Source organism: Triturus cristatus, chromosome 6 (genome assembly GCF_964204655.1).
Source record: "Triturus cristatus chromosome 6, aTriCri1.1, whole genome shotgun sequence".
NCBI classification, from domain to species: Eukaryota; Metazoa; Chordata; class Amphibia; order Caudata; family Salamandridae; genus Triturus; species Triturus cristatus.
The window spans coordinates 1,294,721,908-1,294,738,889 of NC_140589.1; the positions used below are offsets into that span (position 1 = coordinate 1,294,721,908).

At 43.6% G+C, this 16,982-nt stretch overlaps 1 protein-coding gene across 2 annotated transcripts in view; it reads right to left on the minus strand.

Moving 5' to 3' along the window:
• Positions 1-16,982, minus strand: part of C6H6orf118 (chromosome 6 C6orf118 homolog) — a 275,564-nt gene that overhangs the window by 144,909 nt on the left and 113,673 nt on the right. For both annotated transcript variants that reach the window (XM_085612240.1, XM_085612241.1), the window contains exons 5-6: positions 10,772-10,896; positions 9,054-9,109 (exon numbers count right to left, since the gene is read on the minus strand). In XM_085612240.1, coding sequence (XP_085468366.1) covers positions 9,054-9,109; positions 10,772-10,896 — 181 coding nt within the window. The remainder of the gene's footprint in view (positions 1-9,053; positions 9,110-10,771; positions 10,897-16,982) is intronic.

A 16,982-nucleotide genomic window follows, 5' to 3' on the forward strand; every position in this document is an offset into this window, starting at 1 on the left:
TCGCCCTTATGCCCATTTCTTGCGCATATTTCAGGTCACAGAAGTTCCCAGTGGCCCCCGAATCAATCATGACTGAGACTTCTTCCAAATTCTGGGTTCCGAATTTGACTGTAAAAAATACTGTAAGATGGGGGGCCGCTGACTGTAATGTGTTAATCAGTTGCTGAGGTTCATGAGTTGACTGTTCGGAACATCCCACCAGGGCAACTCCTGTTACTGGTGGGATCGATCTTTTAACCCCTGGTTACTCTTGTTTCTCTTCGGACACTCCCTCACAAAATGTCCCGAGGTACCACAATACAAACACAACTGATTTGCTCGCCTTTTATCTTTTTCTTCTTGAGAGAGAGGGCCCCTGATGGAACCTATTTGCATTGGTTCCTCTCCGGTACCCGTATCAGGTTTTGAGGGTTCGGGTCTCATACGGTCTAGGCGTGGCACAAACGACTTGTAGTCTCGCTTCTTTTCTGACCTTCTTTCAAACAATCGATGCTCGATTTGAAGAACTAAATCAATAAGTTCTGAGATTTCCTGAGGACGTTTCGGGATCTGCGCCAATGCATCTTTTATTTCATCTTTGAGACCACGATAGAATATCGCCGCACGTTTACTGTCGGGCCAATCTGTCTCGACGATTAGTTTGTTGAACTGAGCTATATATGTTACCAATTCTCGATTGCCTTGCTTAAGGTCTAGGAGTTCGTTGTCGGTGGCTTGATTGGCCGTTCTTCTGTCGAATATTCGTAGGAATTCCTTCTTGAAACGATTGAAATCGTACAAAGCTGCGTCGTCTCCAGAGACCAACGGCATGGACCAGGCTGCGGCGTCGCCGCTCAAGTAAGACAACATGAATGCGACCTTGGCTTGATCCTCTTTGAACACTACTGATCTGCACAAGAAATGTAGAGAACATTGGGTCAGGAAAATCTGGGCCTTATGGGGGTCCCCGCTAAAGCGTTCTGGGTTGGCTAAGGGGACAATAGGTGCCACTGAATGAATTACTTGCGTGGCCACTTCTGCACCAGAGTTCTGAGAGGAGTTGAAGCTAGGTAAAGGAGTTGTTCCCGCTAAGAGTTCCTCTAATTTCTGTTGAACGTGACGAGTTTCTTGTTGGGACCTTTTTACCTCATCCCTCAGGACTCTATTCTCTTCTGTGGAACGTGTAAGTTGGGTCTGTAACCCTTCTAGGATTCCCGCCAAGGAGTTCATATCAAATCCCTCAGCCATGTCGACTCGAGTGAAAGGTTGGCACTTCAATCTGTCAGAAACTTCAAGTAACACTGGAGTCGACACTGACTCCTATGCCCACTACCTCTGAAAAAGAACTCAAGGAACACTCTGGACAATTGCAGTGAATTAACTGGAAAATAACAGTCGAAGTCTCTTACCCTCAATATAATCTGTACAAGCCCCAGGAGGTGGTCGGTGACAGGCAATGTTCTGTTATCCTCACAACAGTCAATCGAAGGAACAATGGAGAATGGACTGACAACACTCTTAAGGAATTGTAATGGAGTTGTCCCGACTCAAGGAATAAACTTTGAAGTAGACACTATGACTTAAAACCTAGCTATGAGTAAACTAATATCGTCCTATTGAACTGACTGAACTGTGAAGGAGTACAGACCCCCAATTCTGGTACCAGAGATAATTAACTAGAATTTCGTGAAGTGGCACCAACTAAATACATACTACGAATTCTTCTATTAAGTCACTTGCCAGAATCCCACGTTGCGCATGCGATAAGAACAACCAAAACAGAAGCGCTGACAGGAATTCCCTCAGAACAAGAACTTCACTCAGAGCCGCGCAGTGACTCCGGTGAAGAGGTCAGTTGAAGTGCGCAGATTCCTGAGCAGCTGTGCGCTTCATCTCCACAGCTGCTCGCGCGCTCTCGAAGACTAGAGCGCTCACTCCTCGCTGTTTGTAATCCCCTTCGGCGGCCATGTTGGAATACTCGCTTCTTCAAGTTCTGTACACAGCGCCGCAGGAACAACGTGGTGACTCTATGCTGCCTTCGCCAACATGGATATTTGGAACCCTGCTTTAATGACCGTTGAGTTTTTGCTGGCACTGATCTAATGCTGGCTATGGTTCTGGAAGTCTTGACAATATCACACTCCTTCCCACATAAATTCAAAAGCAAACACACATTTCTATTGGTTAACCATTTCAACCTTTTCCAAATTACATAAACTTCAACCCTTCCCCCAATCTGCCTTCTGCCTGTTACCATAGAAACAGGTCATGGAACACTGTACTGAGCACACAGGTCACAAGTTCAGCACACACAATGTTGCTAATCAAAACAGCAAGTGTGCTTGACTTCTCAACATATCAGCTTATCATATATAATGTTCCTTACAATCTGTTTTTGTTAACCAATAAGAATCAAGCGTTTAAAAAACAGAAATATGCACCCTACCTTTCAGTGTAGAAGGTTGTCAAACAACCAATGATTTCTTGTCTTTTTTCAAAATTGCATCTTAGCCACCATTTTAGAAACATCTTACTTTCCAAACTGCCATTTTATTTACAGAGACCATCTGAGTGCATCCAGACCTCCTTACAAGATGCTTACAGTGTGGATTGTGGGACACAGCTACATTTTCTGGAGCCAAAGGTATGCAGAAAACAAAGGCATTCACAAAGACCTAGATTTGCCAAATGTAGACATTAAATGGATTGGACAGAGAGGGTTAAAGTGGCACCAATTGATGCCATTGGTGAAATCCTTCATGCAAATCCAACACCCTGACCTCATAATAGTGCACTGTGGTGGCAATGATCTAGGCACTTTGACTGGGGTAGGTCTGGAAATGCTTATGAAGGACACCTATGCACAACTGATTTCACTTTTCCCTAAAACTGCCTTTGTGTATTCTAACATATGCCAAAGGCAGAAATGGAACTGGTCCGATTATTTTTGTCCACAGATTGAGAAAGCTAGGAAACATGTGAATAAATCTGTTTCTGCTTTTCTCCGAGACTACAGAATGGGATCCATTTACAATAACAATCTGCGCTTTCATATGCAAGAGATGTATAGGAGAGATGGAGTACAATTTACTGATGAAGGAAACAAAGTCTTCCTCAACAACTTTAGACTCTGTATAGGTACTTACTTATAAGTACCAAAAACTCTCAATGAACACAACGGCTCTTTTTAGAGCCACTCAAGAACAAAACACTTAAGCTTAATCTTTATCTCCCAACAATTTCATTTTTTTTTCCTTGGATCCGCGCACCCACCACGAGAGAATCCGTGTATCCAACGCGATAGGATTGCGCGCACCGTGCACGCATTTTGCTGCTTTTTTTTAAAACAAAAAGGGGGGCCCCAGGCACCTCTAGAGGGTCAGAGTATTTCCACTCTGCCCCCTTTATATGTTTTACGCACTTATTCCCCTTGCTTCTTCAGCCTCGCTTCTACCGAGGCAGAAAATGGCCGCCAACAGTTCCTGGTTTCGAATGTAGAGAGACGCTCGACAGCCAATTAGCATTCAGCATGCGATCGGGAGGGTGCGCGCTCCGTTTGGGGAGGGTTCGCTTACGGTGCAGGTAGGGTCCGCGGATCCTCCGCGGCCATAGATATCACTAACTTTTTCACCCTAATTTTCTCAGGAACTACTGAACAGATTCACACCAAATATGCAAAAGGCACGAGTCCGAACTGAGGACTACCTCTTTGCCAAATTTGGTGTCATTCCGTTCAGCGGTTCGGGCTGTAGCTGCGACAACAGATCCTATGGGAAATTGCATGGGGAAAACGTGTTTTGGGACCCCCCTTTTTTCTCGGCCCCCGCTTGACGAATCACCACGAAACTTTCAGGGTAGGAGCGGAGCGGAGCTGGCCAAAAGTTTGTAGAATTTCGCAAAGATTCGTCAATCGGCGCCAAAGAAATTCCCAATAGAATGTTGCGGATTTCCTATGAAAAATAGGTCCTAACTATAACTATCTACTGGCGACCGCCAGTAGATATTATATATACATTGAATAAAGGTAACGCTGGGTACCGTAATTGTGCCGCTTGTGAGTGCGTCTTCAAAACGGTGGTCCTTTGAAGAAAAAAAATAAATATATATATATATGGAGGGTAAGAGTTACGCACCGCAAGCCGAACCACATGTCCCAGAATGCACTTATAAAAGGATCCACTGGAGGATGTGAAAGCAAAATGGACATTAACGTGGGAGCAGCAGCGGTGTGTATGGTGTTGGCTGCCTTTGAAAAAGTTCTAAGCAGAACGAAACGCGTCAGGATTGCCATGCTGATACACAAATGAAATAAATACCAATTAACAAGTAACGCTACGAGTGCGGCTCACCTTTCTCCTTCGTGAGGAAATATGCAAATATAACATCGGTTTGGTCCCACCGAAGAGCGACGCACCACCACAAGAGCGCCATCAGTGCCCGCCTTGGACCTCGTCTGTAGCTCGTGAAAACGTCATAGGGCAATGCGGTGCCGCCGAAGACTTTCTCCGGTATTGGATCCCTTACTAGCCTTGAAAATGGGCTTGTTGAGGGGGTAGCGAACTACTGTTTAGGAACAATAAAGTCAAATTGAAAAGAAAAGCCGGTGTAACAGCAAAGAAAAAAACACCGCCCACTGGAGGGTAAGAGTTACGCACCGCAAGCCAAACCACATGTCCCAGAATGCACTTATAAAAGGATCCACTGGAGGATGTGAAAGCAAAATGGACATTAACGTGGGAGCAGCAGCGGTGTGTATGGTGTTGGCTGCCTTTGAAAAAGTTCTAAGCAGAACGAAACGCGTCAGGATTGCCATGCTGATACACAAATGAAATAAATACCAATTAACAAGTAACGCTACGAGTGCGGCTCACCTTTCTCCTTCGTGAGGAAATATGCAAATATATATATATATATATATATATATATATATATATATACCCACTGCCCATCAAAAATCCTAACAAGTAAAAGCAAAATCAGCCTTATTTGCACATTTCATTTGCGAGCCACCAGTAGTCAATACTATCTTTGGCAGACATGGAAGCTTGCCTCTTTCGATTAAAGACCAGAAGAAACCACAGTTGAAAGCTGCCCAGTGTAAATTTGCCTTTCAGCAGGTGTTTTGGAAATTGCACTTGCCCCAATGTTCGTCTCATACTTATCTAGCAACAGCCTGACTCTAGTTATCTTACTTTGAGAAAACTCATAACCACGTCTTACAAAATTACACACAAGCGAACCTAAAATATTTCACCCCCTGGTGGGCCTTCAGAGAGAAACCACCCTTAAAAGCTACCCAGTGTAAACTAGTCTTGTTATTGAACTCAAAGTTGCCTCACGCTCCATACACCTAGTCAGTTTATAGTAAATACTGCAGTCATCCCCCTAGTTCAGCACAGAGGTTTCCTAACGCTTACCATACCTGAAATCAGACTTCAACAAATATTGTACTGAACCCATCATTGCACACTGCCCCTCTAAATCCCAGACCTTGAACTTTTAAAATCATTATACCACAGCCCCCTATACCCTACCCCCATTCCCCCCTCCTCTTTCGTTTCGAAATCACCAATAGGGGCCCATTTCACTCCTGATTTTTTTAAAATCATGTCCGGGCTGCATCTTATTCAGATTTCTTCTTTGAGGGTTCAATGTCCATCTAGCCCACCAGATTCTGTTGATCAGCCAACGCTTTCATGCAGGGTATGGAGCCCCCTGATGGCTGCCTTGATCAACCTCCTAGACAGCAAATGGTAGAACTCTTGCAGGATTGGATATTTAAATTGCTGACCATTGGTCATAACTAGAACTTTCTCAATGGCATTAGACTCTCTCAGGTGCAGATCAGTGCAGCAGACAAAGTGTCAGTTGATCTAAGGACCGTAGAAGAAGTGTACCAAAGAACAGTGTCCACTGATAGAACTATGAACCAGATAAAGGATCTTGAACACCAGCCACACTTGAGCTGCAAGCCAATGCAATAACATAAATGTAGCTTCTCATTTACATAATGCTATTTTACATGTTATGGTACAGCCTATCTGTCATTTACTTTGATGTAGGTTTTTAGACCAGACTTGAATACTACAAAATGTTCTACTGCACAGGCTCAGTCAGTGGCAGGAAGGAGAGGGATATTGCATCATATATAGTATAGTTGACCCAAGAAGGATTACATCACGGAAATTGGCTCAGACAATAAGAAAAGAATGGCATTAAACCAGAAGCCAAGACATAAAGTTCAAAGCAATTAGAACTGAGGATCTAAGTAGTGAGAGAGAACACTGAATGAAGGCATGGTTGGATCAAAAAGCCTCCGCCCTAAAATGCCAGCATCACCCTCTATATTGCTTTAATTTTGAGATTGGAGAGAGTCATCCACTAGTTCAAAGCAGTAGCACATGACGCTGCTGTGGGTGATGAGTGGGGGCTGCAGTGCATCCGGACTATAGGCTTCAGCTCTTTGCTGCACTAATTGTGCGGGATGCATGTGGGCGAAGCCCGGGCCTGTATTCGCCAGTCAGCGACTGGTAGAGGCTGGAATGGTCCCCACTTTGTGGCTCTTCGATTCAGAACTTGGCTGTGAGCAATGCAGTGCTGCTCAGTTGATGGTTACTCGTATTATTATTTTTTAACTGTCTTATCTGCATGGGGGCTGACTAACCAATGACTGGGCTTTTTCTGTAGTGTGAACTTGTTGATTGTGGTGTTATCATGGGAAAATGCAAATCACGTCATGCGAAAGTCAGTACTGTCCCCAAAAATTCTTTTTTAGACGCCTTCATCACTTGAGCTGTGGGGCTCAGAGATGAGGAGCTTCAATAGGCTGAAAGGCGTCTCTCGCTCGCCATGGATACATCAGGATTTCCTCCTGCTGCTATCGCTTAAACTGACCCTTTCGGGACTGTGTATGCCAGTGGCTCTGGGGCTGTTATGGCCTGTGTTTCTGACACTCTTGTCCAATTGAAGAAATAGTCTTTGATATTCTCCCACTCCCCCTCCACAGGACACTGGTCTGGTTGCAAAACAGAAACAGCGGGGCCTAATCAAAGGAACCAGGAAAACGCTGAGGTACCAGTCCATCCATAGCCTTCTAATAATACCTTGCAGGTTGATTTAAACAAGAACTTATCACACAGATTAGTGATAAACCTAAATGTCGTTTGGATATCTGTCTACAGCCACTATACGAGTGCCTTGTTGTTATTGAAAAACAGATATCATTGTTGGGTCCTAGAATATCTCGATCTAACACCAAGCTCCCTCCCAAGCCAAGCATTATGTGTTCGACACAGCCAATTTATAATGAGGAAGGACAGCAGGAGAATGAGGTTATGGTAGGGGCTCTCTCCGTCAAAAATGGACAACTTGACCCGGTGGCAAGTGTGCCTGTGGCAGTAGTGGAGGATTTGCAGCCATCCTCAAGCCAATATGACCCCAGCCATAATTTACCTATTGGAGCTATCAAGACCACAGTGTGCAGCTTACCACCTGAGGCCTGCCCATATGTTCTTATTTTAGCTGAAGTGCCCTATTTAGTCTAACAGGGTGTGGGAACCACAGAACAGTTAATTAATAGGATGACCCCCTGGTTACATCGGAACATTAAGTGGTGTTCAATGAGATTCTGTTTTCCAGGAGGATGGGTTGGTGGGCCCCATGGAGCAGGAATACACAGGTAACTGTATCATTAATTTCAGGAATCTGCTTGTCTTTAGTGATCTGATTCAGTCAGCATACTCTGTTTGAAAGCGCCATGGCTCAATGAAGGTTTACCGCTGAGCTGCTTTTTTTTTATTTTTATAGAACTCTAAAATCACCAGCAAGGGTATTGGCACTTGATCAAAACTGTACATCCTTTGTACCTACATCTATTTCTATTCACAAAAGAAACTTACCCTTAAATGCCATGCCAGAGAATAACTGACATTGGACTCAGCAGTGGATAGTGCCCGTTCAAGTCCAGCGGATAAACAGACCACTACCCTTCTATGACCCTTCCTCTCTCACAGATGAGTTTGGAGTCTGATTGTGGTATTGCGAAGACAGCCCTCTTGCCCCAGGAGGCTTGTTTGACCTCCGATCCCTCGCTCCAGCGACCAGGGGCACCTAATTCCATTAAGTTATTAAGTTGGAACATTGCTTGGGTATCGAGTAAATTGGGTCTGGATGTGTGAGTGACCATAATCCCCTCACAATTGTATTATAAACACCCAGTAGGAGACCTCAGCCAGTAGCAGTTGAGAATATGGGTTTTACCTGGTGGTGACAGACAGTGAAAATTGGCCATTTGACTGCCTGAACTAAATCGGGAGTGCAGTCAAATAGGCAAAACTCAGACGGAGTAGTCTCGGTCGCTGGCATACTTAAGGTCTGCTCGTCTGTAAATCAGAGGAAGGACGTTGAGGCGGGCAGTGGATGGAACGACAGGTGGGCAGACATTCATTTTGTTGCAATGGAGAACCCTCTCCAAGAAACTCTAAATCAGCCCCATAGTGTAAAGTGTGGTTCTCTTCATAATGATTATGAATAATACAAGATAGAACCAGCAATCAAATCTAATTTATCTAGCAAAATTTGAAAGGATTGCTATATTACGATTACCTCCTGTGACTAAATCAGTGGACACAGAGAGTATATGGGTCACACCAGTGGCATTACATGCAATCAATTAGATTTCCGGATTGTATCACACATACATGGCTACTGGGAAGCCTTTGCGAAGAACAAAGCATGGAATTTCCTGTTGATGGGCTTAGGAACAAGAAAGAACAATAAAATAAGGTTGTAATGCTATCATAGTCTTACCTTAATAGCAAAAACTGTTGAATAGGTGTTGTTGGATGTCTTTTCAGATAGTAAATAATAAAATTGTTAGTTTTACATTTGTTTTAAATGGTGTTTTGCTATACTTTTAATTGACTAAGAAAGCAAATATATTGCATGGTACATATAACTAATCAATTCCTTTTCCATTGTCGCATAGTACTGTGAATGGACCACTTAAAAATGCCCAAAGAGCAATACTCATAGGTACTGTTTAAATCTTCCTGCACATATCACAGTCTACTTACCAAGTCGGGATACTTCTGAGTAACGTTTGGCCACAAATTCCAATTCATTTCGAAATCTGGAAAGTAGAAAAAAAAATTGTATTACTGCTAAATTGAAAATCACCAGCTCAATGCAACAGTGGACAAAAGCAACTCCAACACATAAAATAACAAAAACAGAAAATCAACCTAGTCCTTAGTTCTTTAATTCTGCAAGCAACTGAAGACCTGGCTCTTCTCCTAGCCCCGGCCCTGACTCAGCCAATAGAGCTCCTGCTTCAGCGCCAGGATACAATCCTGACTGAGCTGTGCACTATACACATAACATAGCACAACACGACACAACATAACAAAATATTAAAATATTACATAACCTAGTTTGATTCAGGACAATCCTATTGTCACTTGGTTTTCCTAATGTCTAATTAAGATTTTTCAATAATACGTGTAATCATTGGAACCAACCCTGCCTGCATCTATGGAATTTCATTAGCTGTATATCACAGTTTAGAACACATCACAAGTAGATGAAACCCACGAGGGAGGAAAAATGGTGCAAAAACTTGGATACATGTGTTGTTAAATGAAATAAATTAATTGAATTTTACTGTATACTAATAATGCTAATTAGGAAATCATACATCATTGGTGAAGGTGTGCTTAGAAATATTTTCCAATACTTCCCCTTATACATTTTATTCCCTAATGAAAATTTAGGCTGACTAGTCACAACTGGTTTCAACAAGATCTAGATGTGACCAGTCCAATGGATGTCAAAGACTATTTCTATGTATATACTTAATTCAAGCAGAAGCATAGTAATTTAAATATATAGTTAGCTAGTGTAGCAGTGATATCTTTAGTATAAGGTGAAATATAAAGAATATCACGGTGTGTGGAAAATACCTCTCTGATACCGTGAGGGTCATGTTTGTGCTTTATAACACACAATAAATAAAATAAATATTTATTAGGACTGATTCATTAAAAAATGCATGATTACCAGAAATAGTACTAGAGGAGTACTCTTTTTTGTAATCTTACATGGGTTTGTGATTCAGCCCTGCAATGTCCAAATCCCTAATAATAAAAGTGCAATTGTTTCACATGCTCACACACATCATCCATCCAAGAAAGCAAAGGCCCTTTTTAAGTTCATTGTAGTTATGAGTCATCATGTGGCATCCCAATACATAAAAAGCACAATGAGCAGTGACTTTCCAAACTGCATGCAAGCACTTCCATTCCATCCCTCAGTATGAATCAAAACATGCTTGGGCCATTTTGCAAGTGCAGAGTGTAACTGTACACATGCACACATGGAAAGAGGCAACTAGCTATTTAAGGTCTGAAATGTTTGAAGGGAAGAACTACCCTCTCCATTCTTCTATCCCTTCACTATCTTTTTTAAAACCAAATAACAAACTCACTTGTCCCTTGCACTAATTCATTTAATATCTCCTTAAACTAATTCACCACTAATCTTCTTTGGGTTCCGGAGTAGCGTGCTATTCGGCGAAAAGCAATTTGATGCCTCGTCAGGGGGAGTAAGCACCATATAAATACAATTACAATAAAGCCTTGTGCTTTTAACCCACCACCCTTTAGCTTACAGGCATACTATATACCACATGGAACCCAGACCTATTGGCTTTACCAGTGCTTGTTTAGAGTGGGAATTTAATAGCAGCAGCAACATACATGGTCTCCATCGCTTACTACCCAGAAATAATACTCACTGTTCATTTTTCTCCAAAGCAGCAACTGCCTCCTCTTCCAGTCTCTTCACGTTATGTTTGACCCGCCTGACGTCATTAGAGTCCACAGCTCGTATTCTCATGCTTCGGATATGCTGCGATAAAATCTGGCCAGAAATAAAAATAGCAAAACAGATAACATATTTATTCACTTTTTCGGGATCTACCACACTATAGATCTTCGTCATCAAATATGCTATATTTACACAGTAAGCATGTGCATTGTTTTAAAACTATGCTGGGTAAAGGCATCTGAGTAGTAAAGGATGCGTGGCAAAAGAATGTGTTGTATCATCATCCAACTTGGCCAAAGCAGTCAGCAACAGTGGAGATTAATCCAAACATTACTTCCATCACTTTATTTGTTGCACTCCTAGTTTGTAGGTTTATATAGCCTGCTTTATCACCAATAGGGTATCCAGACACTGGTAGATTTAGTGATTTGCCCAGGATCACAGAACGTTGCACCGATGCCGAGACTCGAAACCCGATCCGCAGCTCCTGAGTCGGCAGCTCTGGCCGCTGCGCCACATCATCGTATCCCCTTCCGCTCCTAGGCGTGATGGGTATGCCAAGACTTAGGTCCTATGCTCACTGTGCCACAGGGCTGACGCCACACCTCACTAATAAGGCGCAAGTTGCTGAAATCTGTCTAGGGCTGCTTGTGTTTCCATATGGAGGGAGCCTGGCAGTTTGAGCTACTGTGTTCCTATTGCAGCAGGACCAAAACTGATAGGCACAACTTCTGTCATTCAAGCACAGGTATATCACTAAATGGGGCGAGTGTCCAGGGCCTTCCTGATGGCATCAAACGGAGATTGTGGTGACTTTTGGCCCATCGCACAATTCAGTAACATTCATATGGCCACAATCTCGAGGACAGCTCCAATTCAAGCTGATAAAAACTCGTTGTAATCTCTGATCCAGACACATTCTTTATCGCACAAATAAATACAGTGTGGAAAGAGACCAACCTGGAACTTTCTACATATTGGAAAATCCTGCCACTTTTTTAAACGTGTGAAGTGTGAAATGATCATAATATTGCCATGGCCCAAGTAGATTAATACAGCGTGATTTGATTTGATTAGGTACCATGTATATATTCCCTATCAGTTAAACGAGGGTACGTGGTGTACATCTGGTGTGAGGCAGCTGAACCGACATTGCGTCTCCCTCTGAAATATATCGGTTTTCCGCAGTGCTTAATTTGTAAAATATGAAGTGCCAGGGCTCTGACCAGGAGGCCACTGCAGCTTGCACCACCCATCGCCCCTGTCACCGCTGCCAAAACAACTACTGACCATCTCTCTCACATGTGAATGCGACAGTTCAGATTATTCCAGGTCCCCAAAGCTAAAGGAATGGCTGGGGAGGCAGGTATTAGTAATTTTTTTTATGTATATTGTTTTCCTAAACACTGTTATACTGCTAATCTCTAAATTACATGAGCAGCGCCACCTTGTGGCAGACAGCCCTAAGTGTGGTCTTGACAATTAGGTGCCGGTGCCGAGCACCGGAAACCAATTAAGTGCCGGTGCTCAGCATCGGAAAGCTCCGGCCCACATTAAGCACTGGTTTTCCGGCAGATTTCTCAAAGCATCATCATACAGAAAATCTGGCGAGCTAGAGAAGTATGCCTGCACTCAGAGGCGCAACTAGAGTCAAATTTCGGGAAGGGGGGCTAAGAAAAAATTTCGGGGGGGGTGATTCTTCAAGCAAAAGGCAGAGTGGAGCTGCAGGGGCTCTAAGCAGGGGTGAAAACCATCAAAGCCACATTAACAAGCAAAAGGTCTTTTCAAGACCTGTGAAGTACTCGGGTGCGGCTGTATGAGTGCCCGGGAAGCTGTCTCATCCCGGGCTGCCACACCCGACGGGGGGAGGGGCTGATGCCCTTTGAGTCCAATGGGCGTTGCGCGCCTGCCTGCACTCAAACTGTGCCAAGCATGCAAAGAGTCCAGTGCTTAATTTGAGCCAGCGTTGGGCACCGACATTTAATTGATTTACGGTGCTCGACTTTACAGAGTTTCTGGGAGCTTCAAGGCACAACAACAGGCTGCTGCACCCAATATTGCTAAGCAGAACACTGCTGATAGCACCGAAAGGCAAAAGAGATAATGGAAAAGATATGTAAGGTGGGTGTGAAGGGTAACCCTGGGCGAAGGACTATGCTACGTTCGCATAGTTTGCGTAGTTTGTGCAATTATGCGCTATGCAAATTACACGTAGCACAGTGCAAAAACGCGTAGAGTAGCGGGCATTTTTTGCTTGCTCGCGGTCCTCAACGTCAAGTTGGCGTCCGCGAGCGAGCAAAATGACATCCCGGCGAGACTTTTTCCTCGTTCGCGATCAGCAACATCAAGTTGCTGATCGCGAGCGTGGAAAATAAACCTCCCTGCGAGATTCTCAACGCGGAGAGGTCAGGTTTCTCATTGCGAGTGGTCACTTATGCTCGTGACCGCTCGCGATGAGAAACTACCAGTCCGCGTTGAGAAAACTGCCGCTCGAGTACAAATCTACTCGAGCAGCAGAAAACGACAGCTTGCACTGTGCAAGATGCCGTTTGCAATGATTGCACAGTGCGGACAAGCATCCGGCAATATGCAATCAGTTCGAACAGCATTTTCCCTACCGCACTACGCAGCTCGCGTAGCTCGCGTAGTGCGGTGTGCACTTCCCGTAGCTACGCGTAGCGCTACTACGCAAACTACGCCCAGGGTTAACTGGGATCAACTGCACGTTATGAAAAATAAAACTCATTTCAGAAAATGGTCACAGAAGCCAAGCATTGAGTCTGGAGACCATGGTAAATGTTATGGGTGTGACAATAAAGAGGCCTCCTACTGACTAAAGTGGTATTGGCAATATCATAATACCAGTAAAACCACCACAAAGACAATATCTTTTATTGATCCTTGGGATGAGAGAAATGGGAAAATTGATACTTTCCTGGAGCAATGTATCAGGGGGCATAGCTCCATATCACCCTTTGTCTGTTTTCCCTGTGAGAGAGAGTCGATAGGCCAGTGGGAACCCTCTATAACCCATACCTGTTGTGACAATAAATGAGAAAAGAGGGTTAATATTAAGGGCCGCAAAAGAAGCAGAGGATTTCACCTGCCACAAAGTAAAACATGGCCTACTTTATAGCAAGGCATGGGTTTTCCACCTTACAGTCAGGCATATTGGATGCTCCACGTTACCATACAGCCGGCACATAAAGGGGTTTTCTGCGTTACAGGGTGCAAATTAAAGGGGTGCATGGAAAAGGGTGCTCTGCCCTACTGCTAGCTACCTAGGGGGAGCTCAACCGTATAGAGAGGCATGTGGACACGCTCTGCAACCCACTCCTCAAGTGCCTTTATCTTATCCAGCCTTTCGGTCCTCCCCAAAGTTTATGCCCCACTCCAGCCTCCATGCCCCTTTTCTATGCCCATCTCTGCCTTCTTTGCCTTGGTCCCCTTTATGACCCATTTCTGTTGCTCTGCCCCCTCCATATGCTTCGGCCATCTAGCATTTCTCATCCCCATGGCAATAAACCTAGGGTCCCTTGCCAAAATCCCACCACTCTTCCCCTCCCCTGTCTTTGTGCAGCTCTGCCCTCAGCATGACCCAAACCTGTGACCCTAGCCAAGCTCATTGCTCTCCAGCTAACCGAAGTCCCAGTGTCCAGCAGCAGTACAGCGTTGTCTAATCACTGAGCCACAGAATGCAACACAGACAACAGCTGCTAGTGATATGGAAGGGCAACCGCCTGGAGAAAGGCAGAAGAGAGAACATTTGACAATATGTGGCTCCTCCAAGTGTTCAGTCACCGGAAAAGGTTCAATCTGATATGTATCATGCACACATCTGGACTTGACAGGTTTTGCCCTATGCTGTGATTCATGAGTAGAAACTCAACAGACACATTTTGGCACTTATAGAATTAAAAAAATCAATTAGATAAGTTATAGACTAGGTTGCATTCTTGGATTGTCTACTACTTTTTCTACAGAAAGGATGTCATGCGTCTCTCATCATTTTGGATTTGAGTGCCACATTTGACAGTTTCCCATCAAGTACTTATTAGCAGACTGTAGTGCCTGGGCTCAGACCTTGCAACAAGGGCACTGGCAGTGTCTATTACATCCTGTTCCTATTTGGACCCATGACGTGCACACATCTTTGCAAAAGGACCTGACACTATCTGCCTTATGTTTACCAGCATCTGCCATATTTCGTGGTCACTTTGCCTGGTTTTGTATGTGCGTAAAGAAGCTACGATTGCTCCTGTCAAAAAAGCCTTCAGCAGATGCAAAGATCTTTAGTAAATACACATCTGTTTCTCTTCTTCCCCTGGCAGATATGATTCTTGAGAAAGAAGTCATTTCACGCTGTACTGAGGTATAACAAAAATCTAGCACCATTTTTATGATGAAATGTCAAACGTATGGTTCTTATGACATGTTTGTAGGGTTTTATCCATTTTTACCCACTTTATATTTATATTAATATTTTTATTCATGAGGATTTTTAAATGTACTGTGTATCTTTTATGATCCATTTTAGAGATAGAATAAAGATTGAATTGAATTGACTTGAGAAAGAAGTAAAATGGCAAATTGTGGTGCTAGTAGAATCTGCAGTTTACTAATGATTCCCAGGCCAGGTGTCACTCTTTACATTGTCCTCAGGTAGCACTGTTATTCATCATGGAAATTATTCAACGTATTCTTGATTGAGGTGGCCATGCATCTGTCATTCTTTTGGATCTGAAAGCTGCAGTTGACACAGTTTCCCAGTAAGTACTTATCAGCAGACTGTGGTATGTTGGCTTCTGTGACTGCATTATATTGCATTAGATCATTCGTGACTAGCACAACGCACACTGTTTTTAGGTCTCGCTAGGCAGCGAATGCGCTGTCTCTCCGAGACATCAAGTAATCTTTATATCTAGGCAAACTCCACTTACACCACCTCTTTGCTTCTAATTGGTTTCTTCGCTTGTCTGTTTGCCTTTTTTTCGTTGTGACAAGCTAATGTGCTTTGTAGATCAGCCTCTATTTCTTTGGGAACGCCTATGCAGCAACGCCTAACTACAGTAAACATGCTGCACGTGGAATGAAGTGTTTGCCTTGGAACTTTGTTTTTGTTTTCGCGGCTTGCATATTCTGTATTGTAGTGTTTTATGCATTACTCCTACTGCCATCTACTTTCGGTGTATTCCACTGTTATCCACTCCCGCATTACAGGGTTTAATGTACGTCTGTTGTGCTCCCACCATTATTATCTTTAACCCACTTTGGTCTCACCCACTGCTCCCTGCTCCTCCTTTTTGTTGTGTTAATTGCTGTTTCGGAGCTGATTTTCAGTTAATGGAGACTTGCTAACTGGAACAATGACTAACCGGTTGCGTGTACCTGCTTCATTTAGTGCACCATGAGTGCTTTCTCTTTTGAAGCAGCCAGCATAGGTCTCGTATTTAAATGCCCCCCCCCCATCGCTTTTTATTTAAGTAACGTGGCAAGCCTCATTTGGATTACTGGCAGCCGTGCCTTTCGTTTGTTAGTTGTAGACAGAGGCATTCCAAGGGTGCCTGTTCTGCGCACTTCCCCCTACTCTCCCACTTGTTTTATTTGGGTTCTGCATGGTTTGACGTCGCACAGCATGTAAAATATTGAAGTTGAATGCCAGTTTTGAGTTTATATTTTATTTGAAGGTATTTTCTTTGAAACAATTAGTTGTAATCAGAAGCATTCTGAGGACGTCTCTTCCGTTCTGTGCACTCCCCCCACCCCTCCCGCTTGTTTTTGTTTGCTGCCTACTGAAGGACACAGCTGTGCGGCCCTAAATGGTGTAATGGGACAGTCATGTTTGTGAAGATGCTGAAAGGCTCCAGATGAGGCAGGCCAAGCGCCGATTGACTGCGATATTTTTACATTGAGTGGGTGAAAGAGGCACAAAATGACACAACTACTTTTTGGATGAGCTATAAAAAGCAAGCGATGCGCCTATCTCCCACGCCCCAGAGCTGTGTGAATTTTATACTAAGCATTTGATACCGAATAGAATTACATTCTGATATGATGCTTTGAATATCAATAATTTCATGCAGATGTACAGTTTGTTACTAGCACATCTGAAAACAAGGACGTGTAAAAGAAAGACCAGAGGACTGGGGCACTTTTTTTTTCGTTGTTGACGTGTAGTC